At 46.8% G+C, this 14,922-nt stretch overlaps 1 protein-coding gene across 2 annotated transcripts in view; it reads left to right on the top strand.

Moving 5' to 3' along the window:
• The window catches only part of LOC115105897 (poly [ADP-ribose] polymerase tankyrase-1-like), a 152,730-nt gene that overhangs the window by 83,974 nt on the left and 53,834 nt on the right, over window positions 1–14,922 (top strand). For both annotated transcript variants that reach the window (XM_029628376.2, XM_029628375.2), the window contains exons 4-5: window positions 864–900; window positions 9,342–9,417. In XM_029628376.2, the coding sequence (XP_029484236.1) occupies window positions 864–900; window positions 9,342–9,417 (113 nt within the window). The remainder of the gene's footprint in view (window positions 1–863; window positions 901–9,341; window positions 9,418–14,922) is intronic.

Below are 14,922 nucleotides of genomic sequence, written 5' to 3'. Positions count from 1 at the left end.
GAGACACAGAGAGAGAGAGAGGCAGAGACACAGAGAGAGAGAGAGGCAGAGACACAGAGAGAGTGAGAGAGGCAGAGACACAGAGAGAGTGAGAGAGGCAGAGACACAGAGAGAGCGAGAGAGGCAGAGACACAGAGAGAGAGAGAGGCAGAGACACAGAGAGAGAGAGGCAGAGAGAGAGAGAGGCAGAGACAGAGAGAGGCAGAGAGAGAGATACACAGAGAGAGAGATACACAGAGAGAGAGATACACAGAGAGAGAGATACACAGAGAGAGATACAGAGAGAGAGAGACACACAGAGAGAGAGAGGCAGAGACACAGAGAGAGAGAGGCAGAGACACAGAGAGAGAGAGGCAGAGACACAGAGAGAGAGAGGCAGAGACACAGAGAGAGAGGCAGAGACACAGAGAGAGAGGCAGAGACAGAGAGAGAGGCAGACAGAGACACAGAGAGAGAGAGAGAGGCAGACAGACAGACATACAGAGACACACAGAGAGAGAGAGAGAGGCAGACAGAGAGAGAGAGAGAGAGAGAGAGAGGCAGACAGAGAGAGAGAGAGGCAGGCAGAGAGAGAGGCAGACGGAGACAAAGAGAGAGAGAGAGAGAGAGAGACACAGACAGATAAAGGCAGACAGAGACACAGACAGATAGAGGCAGACAGAGAGCGAGAGAGGGGCTCTCTGTGTTGATGTGTGGGTGCTCTGCTGTACCGTTTGTGGTGTGTGTGAGATTGAGTGAGTGTATGTGTGTGTTTCTCTGTGCCGTAGCTGCCTCTCTCTCGGCTGTGACTCTGGCTCTGTGCTGCTGCTGTGCGTTTCTCTCCCTGCCTGTCTCTGACACTATGATTTTCTGCAACCATTTAGGTGAATACAAGAAAGACGAACTCCTGGAGGCAGCTAGGTGAGTGCAAGCTTGAAATCTCCCCTCTCATCTTCCCTCAGTCTCTCGCTACCTCCTTTATTCTCTCTCCTTTCCCCCTCCGTCATTAGCAGACAGGTGTTGTGAAAGGGCTGTGCATGTGGTTTGGGAGTGCTGGTGCACGGTGCGGGTTGTTATGGTGAAGGGATGTGTGTGTGACCAGACGGGATTATTAGAGGTTTAATAATAGAGGGCTGGAGAGACCCTCTGGCCCTCTGGCAGCATTGATTCAGAGGAGGGGTCATCATCTATATCCATGGCTGTTATGACTGATGAAACAACATTGCCGATAACGTGGTGGATATATTTTCCTGATGTGCCAGTGGGTTCCTAGTTTCCACAGACATCCCCGAAGAGGTTCGCCCAGGGAAGGAGGATTGATGCCCTGAGAGAGGAAGATGAGACATCCTCATCTATCTGCTGAGATATACTCTGGTCTCCTGCTCCATATGCTCCTGTTCTGCTGCCTGCCATGCACACTGACTCCATCTGCCCTCTGGGAACTGCTGTCATGTCGACTACAAGCATGAGGGGATCTCTCTCTCTGTCTTTTCTTCCTACAAATGAAGGACACACATAGGCTTCCCCACAATGGCTGTTCCGGTTGCCCCACATAGACACAGTTTCCTCCCCAGAGTGGACTCCCCAGCATAACAAAAGGCTGTTACAGTTCAGAGGAGTGCTGTGAGCCACCCAGCATTTCCTGTGGAGCAAGGCATGTCTGTCACATTCAGCTCATTGTACTGAAGTGGCTGCCTTTGTGTTGGTTCTGGCCTGGAGTTTGCCCCTCGGCACCAGGCCCTACTAGACTACATGAAATCAGTGTTTGATGACTCAATCAGAATGCGCTCTGGGGGAATAAATGGAGGCAGAGATGAGAACTATAAAGACTCTGACTTCATTATCTGGGAGAGCTGTTGGCCTGTTGAAACCATGATCAGAGGGGTTACCACGGAGGATAATATAATGTACCACGCGCTGTGTCCATAACAAGCCTATGTACTGTATGGATCTCCTTCCATCCTGGGCTTTCAGCGCTACTAATGAAGACAAGGCCTGGTATTGATTATTCTACAGTAAGAAATAAGGCTCTTCTGAGATGTCAGTTATCATAGAGGGAAGGAAACACACACTCTCTCTCTCACACAGGCGCCTCTCCCTAGCAGCTAGCTTTAAACATGTGGCCTCCACTCTGTGCTAAACCTGGGGATGCTATTGTGCATTTAAATGAAGGATCTCTTGAGGCCAGTTTACCGTCGGAAGGAGAAGAGAAGTGGAGAAAGAGACACGCAGAAGAAAGCAAAGCCGCTGGCTGTGAATGCATCTTCACTGAAGGGACTTTGGCAAAGCTTGGTCCAGGGAAAATGAGAGAGGAGAAAGGAGGGGGGAAGAAATAACCTTTTCTTTCTTTCTCTGACGGCCTTTAGTGACGTCATCTGGGTAAATCAGTGACTGGCCGGCTTCGCTGCCGTGATAGCACATCCTGACTGGGCCTCCCGTCACCGGTCACCAACTACAGGAGTTAGCGGACATCCCTAATAAATAAACTCCCTGAGCATGCCAACATTATGACTGGGCCTCCCGTCACTGTGCCTCGGCACCGGTCACCAACTACAGGAGTTAGCGGACATCCCTAATAAATAAACTCCCTGAGCATGCCAACATTATGACTGGGCCTCCCGTCACTGTGCCTCGGCACCGGTCACCACCTGCAGGAGTTAGCGGACATCCCTAATAAATAAACTCCCTGAGCATGCCAACATTATGACTGGGCCTCCCGTCACTGTGCCTCGGCACCGGTCACCAACTACAGGAGTTAGCGGACATCCCTAATAAATAAACTCCCTGAGCATGCCAACATTATGACTGGGCCTCCCGTCACTGTGCCTCGGCACCGGTCACCAACTACAGGAGTTAGCGGACATCCCTAATAAATAAACTCCCTGAGCATGCCAACATTATGACTGGGCCTCCCGTCACTGTGTCTCGGCACCGGTCACCACCTGCAGGAGTTAGCGGACATCCCTAATAAATAAACTCCCTGAGCATGCCAACATTATGACTGGGCCTCCCGTCACTGTGCCTCGGCACCGGTTACCAACTACAGGAGTTAGCGGACATCCCTAATAAATAAACTCCCTGAGCATGCCAACATTATGACTGGGCCTCCGTCACCGGTCACCAACTACAGGAGTTAGCGGACATCCCTAATAAATAAACTCCTGAGCATGCCAACATTATGACTGGGCCTCCCGTCATCGTGCCTCGGCACCGGTCACCAACTACAGGAGTTAGCGGACATCCCTAATAAATAAACTCCCTGAGCATGCCAACATTATGACTGGGCCTCCCGTCACCGGTCACCAACTACAGGAGTTAGCGGACATCCCTAATAAATAAACTCCCTGAGCATGCCAACATTATGACTGGGCCTCCCGTCACTGTGCCTCGGCACCGGTCACCAACTACAGGAGTTAGCGGACATCCCTAATAACTAAACTCCCTGAGCATGCCAATATTATGACTGGGCCTCCCGTCACCGGTCACCAACTACAGGAGTTAGCGGACATCCCTAATAAATAAACTCCCTGAGCATGCCAACATTATGACTGGGCCTCCCGTCACTGTGCCTCGGCACCGGTCACCAACTACAGGAGTTAGCGGACATCCCTAATAAATAAACTCCCTGAGCATGCCAACATTATGACTGGGCCTCCCGTCACTGTGCCTCGGCACCGGTCACCAACTACAGGAGTTAGCGGACATCCCTAATAAATAAACTCCCTGAGCATGCCAACATTATGACTGGGCCTCCCGTCACTGTGTCTCGGCACCGGTCACCACCTGCAGGAGTTAGCGGACATCCCTAATAAATAAACTCCCTGAGCATGCCAACATTATGACTGGGCCTCCCGTCACTGTGCCTCGGCACCGGTTACCAACTACAGGAGTTAGCGGACATCCCTAATAAATAAACTCCCTGAGCATGCCAACATTATGACTGGGCCTCCCGTCACCGGTCACCAACTACAGGAGTTAGCGGACATCCCTAATAAATAAACTCCCTGAGCATGCCAACATTATGACTGGGCCTCCCGTCATCGTGCCTCGGCACCGGTCACCAACTACAGGAGTTAGCGGACATCCCTAATAAATAAACTCCCTGAGCATGCCAACATTATGACTGGGCCTCCCGTCACCGGTCACCAACTACAGGAGTTAGCGGACATCCCTAATAAATAAACTCCCTGAGCATGCCAACATTATGACTGGGCCTCCCGTCACTGTGCCTCGGCACCGGTCACCAACTACAGGAGTTAGCGGACATCCCTAATAAATAAACTCCCTGAGCATGCCAACATTATGACTGGGCCTCCCGTCACTGTGTCTCGGCACCGGTCACCACCTGCAGGAGTTAGCGGACATCCCTAATAAATAAACTCCCTGAGCATGCCAACATTATGACTGGGCCTCCCGTCACTGTGCCTCGGCACCGGTTACCAACTACAGGAGTTAGCGGACATCCCTAATAAATAAACTCCCTGAGCATGCCAACATTATGACTGGGCCTCCGTCACCGGTCACCAACTACAGGAGTTAGCGGACATCCCTAATAAATAAACTCCCTGAGCATGCCAACATTATGACTGGGCCTCCCGTCATCGTGCCTCGGCACCGGTCACCAACTACAGGAGTTAGCGGACATCCCTAATAAATAAACTCCCTGAGCATGCCAACATTATGACTGGGCCTCCCGTCACCGGTCACCAACTACAGGAGTTAGCGGACATCCCTAATAAATAAACTCCCTGAGCATGCCAACATTATGACTGGGCCTCCCGTCACTGTGCCTCGGCACCGGTCACCAACTACAGGAGTTAGCGGACATCCCTAATAAATAAACTCCCTGAGCATGCCAACATTATGACTGGGCCTCCCGTCACCGGTCACCAACTACAGGAGTTAGCGGACATGCCTAATAAATAAACTCCCTGAGCATGCCAACATTATGACTGGGCCTCCCGTCACTGTGCCTCGGCACCGGTCACCAACTACAGGAGTTAGCGGACATCCCTAATAAATAAACTCCCTGAGCATGCCAACATTATGACTGGGCCTCCCGTCACTGTGCCTCGGCACCGGTCACCAACTACAGGAGTTAGCGGACATCCCTAATAAATAAACTCCCTGAGCATGCCAACATTATGACTGGGCCTCCCGTCACTGTGTCTCGGCACCGGTCACCACCTGCAGGAGTTAGCGGACATCCCTAATAAATAAACTCCCTGAGCATGCCAACATTATGACTGGGCCTCCCGTCACTGTGCCTCGGCACCGGTTACCAACTACAGGAGTTAGCGGACATCCCTAATAAATAAACTCCTGAGCATGCCAACATTATGACTGGGCCTCCTGTCACCGGTCACCAACTACAGGAGTTAGCGGACATCCCTAATAAATAAACTCCCTGAGCATGCCAACATTATGACTGGGCCTCCCGTCATCGTGCCTCGGCACCGGTCACCAACTACAGGAGTTAGCGGACATCCCTAATAAATAAACTCCCTGAGCATGCCAACATTATGACTGGGCCTCCCGTCACCGGTCACCAACTACAGGAGTTAGCGGACATCCCTAATAAATAAACTCCCTGAGCATGCCAACATTATGACTGGGCCTCCGTCACTGTGCCTCGGCACCGGTCACCAACTACAGGAGTTAGCGGACATCCCTAATAAATAAACTCCCTGAGCATGCCAACATTATGACTGGGCCTCCCGTCACCGGTCACCAACTACAGGAGTTACCGGACATGCCTAATAAATAAACTCCCTGAGCATGCCAACATTATGACTGGGCCTCCCGTCACCGGTCACCAACTACAGGAGTTAGCGGACATCCCTAATAAATAAACTCCCTGAGCATGCCAACATTATGACTGGGCCTCCCGTCACTGTGCCTCGGCACCGGTCACCAACTACAGGAGTTAGCGGACATCCCTAATAACTAAACTCCCTGAGCATGCCAATATTATGACTGGGCCTCCCGTCACCGGTCACCAACTACAGGAGTTAGCGGACATCCCTAATAAATAAACTCCCTGAGCATGCCAACATTATGACTGGGCCTCCCGTCACTGTGCCTCGGCACCAGTCACCAACTACAGGAGTTAGCGGACATCCCTAATAAATAAACTCCCTGAGCATGCCAACATTATGACTGGGCCTCCCGTCACTGTGCCTCGGCACCGGTCACCAACTACAGGAGTTAGCGGACATCCCTAATAAATAAACTCCCTGAGCATGCCAACATTATGACTGGGCCTCCCGTCACTGTGTCTCGGCACCGGTCACCACCTGCAGGAGTTAGCGGACATCCCTAATAAATAAACTCCCTGAGCATGCCAACATTATGACTGGGCCTCCCGTCACTGTGCCTCGGCACCGGTTACCAACTACAGGAGTTAGCGGACATCCCTAATAAATAAACTCCCTGAGCATGCCAACATTATGACTGGGCCTCCGTCACCGGTCACCAACTACAGGAGTTAGCGGACATCCCTAATAAATAAACTCCCTGAGCATGCCAACATTATGACTGGGCCTCCCGTCATCGTGCCTCGGCACCGGTCACCAACTACAGGAGTTAGCGGACATCCCTAATAAATAAACTCCTGAGCATGCCAACATTATGACTGGGCCTCCCGTCACCGGTCACCAACTACAGGAGTTAGCGGACATCCCTAATAAATAAACTCCCTGAGCATGCCAACATTATGACTGGGCCTCCCGTCACTGTGCCTCGGCACCGGTCACCAACTACAGGAGTTAGCGGACATCCCTAATAAATAAACTCCCTGAGCATGCCAACATTATGACTGGGCCTCCCGTCACCGGTCACCAACTACAGGAGTTAGCGGACATGCCTAATAAATAAACTCCCTGAGCATGCCAACATTATGACTGGGCCTCCCGTCACCGGTCACCAACTACAGGAGTTAGCGGACATCCCTAATAAATAAACTCCCTGAGCATGCCAACATTATGACTGGGCCTCCCGTCACTGTGCCTCGGCACCGGTCACCAACTACAGGAGTTAGCGGACATCCCTAATAACTAAACTCCCTGAGCATGCCAACATTATGACTGGGCCTCCCGTCACCGGTCACCAACTACAGGAGTTAGCGGACATCCCTAATAAATAAACTCCCTGAGCATGCCAACATTATGACTGGGCCTCCCGTCACCGGTCACCAACTACAGGAGTTAGCGGACATCCCTAATAAATAAACTCCCTGAGCATGCCAACATTATGACTGGGCCTCCCGTCACTGTGCCTCAGCACCGGTCACCAACTACAGGAGTTAGCGGACATCCCTAATAAATAAACTCCCTGAGCATGCCAACATTATGACTGGGCCTCCCGTCACTGTGCCTCGGCACCGGTCACCAACTACAGGAGTTAGCGGACATCCCTAATAAATAAACTCCCTGAGCATGCCAACATTATGACTGGGCCTCCCGTCACCGGTCACCAACTACAGGAGTTAGCGGACATCCCTAATAAATAAACTCCCTGAGCATGCCAACATTATGACTGGGCCTCCCGTCACCGTGCCTCGGCACCGGTCACCAACTACAGGAGTTAGCGGACATGCCTAATAAATAAACTCCCTGAGCATGCCAACATTATGACTGGGCCTCCCGTCACTGTGCCTCGGCACCGGTCACCAATTACAGGAGTTAGCGGACATCCCTAATAAATAACCTCCCTGAGCATGCCAACATTATGACTGGGCCTCCCGTCACCGGTCACCAACTACAGGAGTTAGCGGACATCCCTAATAAATAAACTCCCTGAGCATGCCAACATTATGACTGGGCCTCCCGTCATCGTGCCTCGGCACCGGTCACCAACTACAGGAGTTAGCGGACATCCCTAATAAATAAACTCCCTGAGCATGCCAACATTATGACTGGGCCTCCCGTCACTGTTCCTCGGCACCGGTCACCAACTACAGGAGTTAGCGGACATCCATAATAAATAAACTCCCTGAGCATTTCGCTACACTCGCATTAACATCTGCTAACCATGTGTATGTGACAAATAAAATTTGATTTGATTTGAACATTATGACTGGGCCTCCCGTCACCGGTCACCAACTACAGGAGTTAGCGGACATCCCTAATAAATAAACTCCCTGAGCATGCCAACATTATGACTGGGCCTCCCGTCACTGTGCCTCGGCACCGGTCACCAACTGCAGGAGTTAATGGACATCCCTAATAAATAAACTCCCTGAGCATGCCAACATTATGACTGACATGCTCAGGGATCAGGCAGCAGGGCTACTGGTACCAGCCAGAGGGTGAAGAGACCCGAGGACAGAGGAGAATGAGGAGGACACAGCACAGCAGTAGGCCCTTACTGGAGTTTGTTCTGTTGTCCGTCCATATTCAGGACTGTCTTTTAGATGCTGAAGCTCCATATGACTCCTAACCACCATGAACCATCACGCTGCATCAGACCTCATTGCCGGCTGTTTAGTGTGTGTTCAGTGCGTGTATTGTGTTCAGGGATTGAAGAATAGAATAACACAGGAAGAACCTCCGCAGCAGGTAGAGTGGAGATGCTGACTCGGATATCCGGAGGCGTCTCTGCATAGCCTTTGGCAAAGAATATATCTCTTTTGGCATAAGGAAAGAATGTACACTGCATCTGTCACGAATATTACCGAAGGTGGCTCCCCTTCTTGTTCGGGTGGCGCTCGGCGGTCGTCGTCGCCGGTCTACTAGCTGCCACCGATCCTTTGTTCCGTGTTCGTTTGGTTGTCTAATTGGTTTCACCTGTTCATTGTTTGGTTGTTAGGGTGGGGTTATTTAAGTTAGTTTAGCCCGCTTCTGTTTGTGCGGGCTTGTTCTTCTGTATTTGTGAGAGGTGTTAGTGTTTTGTTGGGTTTTCTCGCTGTCCTGGTATTTTACCTAAGGGTACTTATTGTAGTAATAGTTACACCTGTTTGGGTATACTATTTTGTTCCTTTGACATGAAAGCGTGTTTTTCCCGCATCCTTTGCTGTCTGCGCCTGACTCCACACCCATTCACTCATTGAGCGTTACAGCATCAGTGTTTTTCACCGTTGTCTGTTATCTAACAATCTTTCTTGACCAGTGTAGTCAGAGTTACTGGCCTGGTTTAGACTGCAGACAAAATGCTTTTTAGGTCTCCGTTCTGTCCATTTTGAAACACTCCCTTGGGCAAAGCTTTCCACTTTCCTTGCCTATTCCTTTGTTATCCTTTTTTAGTTAAAGATACTGAAAAGGTATCTAAAGATACTCCTACATTTCCCCTTCTCTTTCTCGCTCACTCGTTCGGATAGATCTATATCTTTTAGTTTTTTCTCTCCATCTTTTGTTCCGCTGCAGGAGTGGAAATGAAGAGAAGCTCATGGCCCTGCTCACTCCGTTAAACGTCAACTGCCACGCAAGTGACGGCCGCAAGGTAAGAGTTCACTCAGTCAGCACACACAACTGTTACTCAAGCAATCTCCACTTAAACTGTGATATTCAAACCAATTTGTATAGTGGAATGGACCATTGCTCCAATACAATCAAGTATATTTGAAATAGTCATTGACCTATACTTGACAATAAAAAAAATATATATATTTTTAACCTTCATTTAACAAGACAAGACAATTAAAAACACATTCTTATTTATAATAATGGCTTAGCAAGAGGCAAAAGGCCTCCTGTGGGGACGGGGGATGGGATTAAGAATAAAATGCAGAACAAAATGCACATCACGACAAAAGAGACAACATGGTTGCAGCACAAAAAAGTGCAGACTGTCAGCTTTAATTTGAGGGTATTTTCATCCATATCAGGTGAACCGCTTAGAGGTGTTTTGTCCGTAGTACAATACTTTTGGATCTCACTGTATGTACAGGGCATTCAGGAAGTATTCAGACCCCTTCCCTTTTTGCCACATTTTGTTACGTTACAGCCTTATCCTATAATTCATTAAATATTTTTTTCTCATCAATCTACACACAATACCCCACAATGACAATGCAAAAACAGGTTTTTAGAAATATTTGCAAATGTATTTAAAATTAAAAACAGAAATACCTTATTTACATAAGTATTCAGACTGTTTGCTATGAGACTTGAAATTTAGATCAGGTGCATCCTGTTTCCATTGATCATCCTTGAGATGTTTCTACAACTTGATTAGAGTCCACCTGTGGTAAATTCAATTGATTGGACATGATTTGGAAAGGCACACACCTGTCTGTATAAGGTCCCACAGTTGACAGTGCATGTCAGAGCAAAAACCAAGCCATGAGGTCCAGAGCTCCTCTGTGGAGATAGTAGAACCTTCCAGAAGAACAATCATCTCTGCAGCACTCCACCAATCAGGCCTTTATGGTAGAGGGGCCAGATGGAAGCCACTCCTCAGTAAAAGTCACATGACAGCCTGCTTGGAGTTTGCCAAATGCCACCTAAAGGACTCTCAGACAGTGAGAAACAAGATTTTCTGATCTGATGAAACCATGATTGAACTCTGTCCTGAATGCCAAGCGTCACGTCTGGAGGAAAACTGGCACCAACGGGAAGCATTGTGGTGGAAGCATCATGTTGTGGGGATGTTATTCAGTGGTAGGGACTGGGAGACTAGTCAGGATCGAGGGAAAGATGAACTGAGCAAAGTACAGAGATCCTTGATGAAAACCTGCTCCAGAGCTCTCAGGACCTTAGACTGGGGCGAAGGTTCACCTTCAAACAGGACAACGACCCTAAACACACAGCCAAGACAACGCAGGAGTGGCTTTGGGACAAGTCTCTAAATGTCCTTGAGTGGCCGAACCAGAGCCATCATCTCTGGAGAGACTTGAAAATAGCTGTGCAGCGACGCTCCCCATCCAACCTGACAGAACTTTAGAGCATCTGCAGAGAAGTATGAGAGAAACTCCCCAAATACAGTTTTACCAAGTTTGTAGAGCCATACACAAGAAGACTTGAGGCTGTACTTGTTGCAAAAGGTGCTTCAACAAATTCCTTAGTAAAGGTTCTAAATACTTATATAAATGTGATATTTCAGTGTTTTATTTTTTAATACATTTTTAAAATTTCTAAACGGTTTTTGCTTTGTCATTATGGGGTATTGTGTGTAGATTGATGAGGGAAAAAAACAATTTCGTACGTTTTAGAATAAGACTGTAACGTAGCAAAATGTGGATAAAGTGAAGGGGTCTGAATATTTTCCGAATGCACTGTATATATAATGGTGTGTATAGACTATGGACAGTATATTAATAGAAAAGGTGTGTACAGCAGTAGTTATTTAAGATTAGCCTTGACTAGAATACATGACTAGATACTCATAGTGGATACCTGGCTACAGCTCCATGCTGTGATGTCCAGCATATTCAAACATTCCAGTTCTCCCAGAAACTTCCTGGGAATACTGTAGAATCATTTGTGTAGAGGGATTTATTTTAGGATCTGTGAGGGATTCCACAGTGAGATTCCAGTTCTTTTGTATTCCCACATCACAGCAGTGTACTGTAGGTTGTAATTATGGCTATTGTGTGAACAGTTAGCGTTCAATGACTCCTGATTCTCGTTCACCCCTGGCTGTGTTGCCACTGTTGTGGCGTAGTACCTCTGCATCCTGTCCCTGTCTGCTTCAGAAGGAATGCAATGACATTTTGATTTTAATTGATTTCCGTGAGGGTGTGATGATAATGATAATCGAGACATTGATGCATATTAAAATTCAAATGAAGCTTTCACAAAGTTTGTCTCCCTCTCAAGTCCCTCTTCTTTATGGCCTATTTTTCCTTTTAATTAAAGTGGCTCCGATTCTTCCTCCCTGGATAATTCTCTGCCTGACTGAGCGGTGCTGTTCCACTGGCGTGGCAGTGTTTATCGCTGGGCTGTGTTGGCCAGAGTCAGACCTCCGTGTTTATGAACAGAGGGAATGTCTTTTACAGTCTCTCTGTGCTAATGAGATGCTGTGTGCCAGACAATACAGCATGTGGATACAGAGATGCTGTTCTAATGCCGATGAGAGGGTTGCTCCTACTAGTTACATTGCTTTGTGTTGTTGAGTCCTCAGACTCTGTCTGTTTGGTTAGTCCTTTGTGCTGGACTGGGATTCCTTGGTCATCTAAGGCCACCGCTCTCTGTTTCCCTGCTACTATATAGCCCTTTAATTGACTGTCCAGTGATCACAGGTTACCTAGGAGGGAGACCCAGGAGTTATAGAGGAGATTATGGGAAAGTGAAAGTTCAGCGTAATTCACGAGGCTCTTATATATTTCCAAGGGGACTTTTTTTTAGGTGTTTAGGCTACATCTTCAGTCTGTCAGGTGTAGTCTAGTTACTCGTGGATTATAATTACCTGGATCTCAGTTCCAGCTTGGCCATAAAAAGGGTGAGGACACCTGACCTTAATGTTAATATAAAAAACATGGTTTGAGATTAACACTGAGTGAGTGCGTGAGAGAGCCTGTGCGTGATCTCTGTGCAAGATGCAAATAAGTGGGGCTACTGATTACCATAGTAATGATATTCTGAGGATTCTCCTTCCTCATATACCATTCCACTTATAATTTCTGTTGTCAAAGCTGATAAAGAAATGAACGATTCAACTGGAATGGAGTTAAAGGCTCGCTTTGCGAGAGATGAGCAAACTTCAAAATATGCAAAGCTTGCTGAGGTTTTGGTTGTGCATTTTATTGAGGTATGAGGTATGTGCAATTCATGTTGTAGTTAAAGAAGTCAGTTTGTGACACCGGTGATTCCATAGAGATTCTACTGCTCAGGGCCAGTGAGTGTTACTTTAACGCCCGTGAAGAGACTTGGCCTATATCTACAGTCAGTTAATCCTCAATACTCTCACCTGTCTAGTTTAATTCCACATCCAGCTAATCTCTCCCTCTATACTTTGCTAAATAAATCAATCAATCAAGTAAATAGTAAATCACACTTGCTCCTTGAACTCATTCTGTTCGCTTAATATATTTCCCAGGCTTTTCTCTCCCTCTCGAAGATCTGCTTGTTTTTGTTTCCTTAGTGATCTGTCTGTACAGTGGCTTCAGAAAGTATTCACACCCCTTGACTTTCTCCAAATATTTTGCTACAGCCTAAATTTCAAATTGATCAAGTGTATATTGTGTGTCACAGGCCTATACACAATACCCCATAATGTCAGTCAGTGGAATTGTTTTTTAGAAATGTTTACTAATTTATTAAAAATGAAAAGCTGAAATGTCTTGAGTCAGTAAGTATTCTACTCCTTTTTTTATGGCAAGTTCATGAGTAAAGATGTGCTTACAAGTATACTAATAAGTTGCATGGACTCACTCTGTGTGCAATAGTGTTTAACGTGCTTTTTTAATGACTACCTCATCTCTGTAATGCCACATACAGTTGAAGTTGGAAGTTTATATACACCTTAGCCAAATACATTTAAACTCAGTTTTTCACAATTCCTGACATTTAATTCCAGTAAAAGTTCCCTGTCTTAGGTCAGTTAGGATCACCACTTTATTTTAAGAATGTGAAATGTCAGAATAATAGTAGAGAGAATGATTTATTTCAGCTTTTATTTCTTTCATCACATTCCCAGTGAGTCAGAAGTTTACATACACTAAATTAGTATTTGGTAGCATTGCCTTCAAATTGTTTCATTTGGGTCAAACATTTTGGGTAGCCTTCCACAAGCTTCCCACAATAAGTTGGGTGAATTTTGGCCAATCCTCCTGACAGAGCTGGTGTAACTGAGTCAGGTTTGCAGGCCTCCTTGCTCGCACATGCTTTTTCAGTTCTGCCCACAAATTTTCTATAGGATTGAGGTCAGGGCTTTGTGATGGCCACTCCAATACCTTGACTTTGTTGTCCTTAAGCCATTTTGCCACAACTTTGGAAGTATACTCGGGGTCATTGTCCATTCGGTTTTGGAACAGTGGCTTCTTCCTTGCTGAGTGGCCTTTCAGGTTATGTCGATATAGGACTCGTTTTACTGTGGATATTGATACTTTTTGTACCTGTTTCCTCAAGCATCTTCACAAGATCCTTTGCTATTGTTCTGGGATAGATTTGCAATTTTCGCACCAAATTACATTAATCTCTAGGAGACAGAACACGTCTCCTTCCTGAGCGGTATGACGGCTGCGTGGTCTCATGGTGTTTATACTTGCGTACTATTGTTTGTACAGATGGACGTGGTACCTTCAGGCATTTGGAAATTGCTCCCAAGGATGAACCAGACTTGTGGAGGTCTACCATTTGTTTTCTGAGGTCTTGGCTGATTTCTTTTGATTTTCCCATGATGTCAAGCAGAGAGGCACTGAGTTTGAAGGTAGGCCTTGAAATACATCCACAGGTACACCTCCAATTGATTCAAATGATGTCAATTAACATATCAGAAGCTTCTAAAGCCATGACATAATTTTCTGGAATTTTCCAAGCTGTTTAAAGGCACAGTCAACTTAGTGTATGTAAACTTCCTACCCACTGGAATTGTGATACAGTGAAATAATCTGTCTGTATACAATTGTTGGAAAAATGACTTGTGTCATGCACAAAGTAGATGTCCTAACCGACTTGCCAAAACTATAGTTGGTTAACAAGAAAATTGTGGAGTGGTTGAAAAACAAGTTTTAATGACTCCAAGTGTATGTAATCTTCTGACTTCAACTGTATACAATTATCTGTAACGTTCCTCATTCCAGCAGTACATTTCAAACACAGATTCAACCACAAGGACCAGTGAGGTTTTCCAATGCTTCGCAAAGAGGGGCACCTATTATTGGTAGATGGGTAAGAAAAAAGAAAAAGGCAATGAATACCCCTTTGAGCATGGGGAAGTTATTAATTACACTTTGGATTGTGTATCAATACACCCAGTCATTACCAATATACAGGCGTCCTTCCTAACTCAGTTGCTGGAGAAGGAAACCTGGTTCAGTCTGCTTTCCAACAGACACTAGGAGAC

Source organism: Oncorhynchus nerka, linkage group LG22, assembly GCF_034236695.1.
Source record: "Oncorhynchus nerka isolate Pitt River linkage group LG22, Oner_Uvic_2.0, whole genome shotgun sequence".
Taxonomy (NCBI): domain Eukaryota; kingdom Metazoa; phylum Chordata; class Actinopteri; order Salmoniformes; family Salmonidae; genus Oncorhynchus; species Oncorhynchus nerka.
This window is presented reverse-complemented; position numbering and strand designations above follow the sequence as displayed.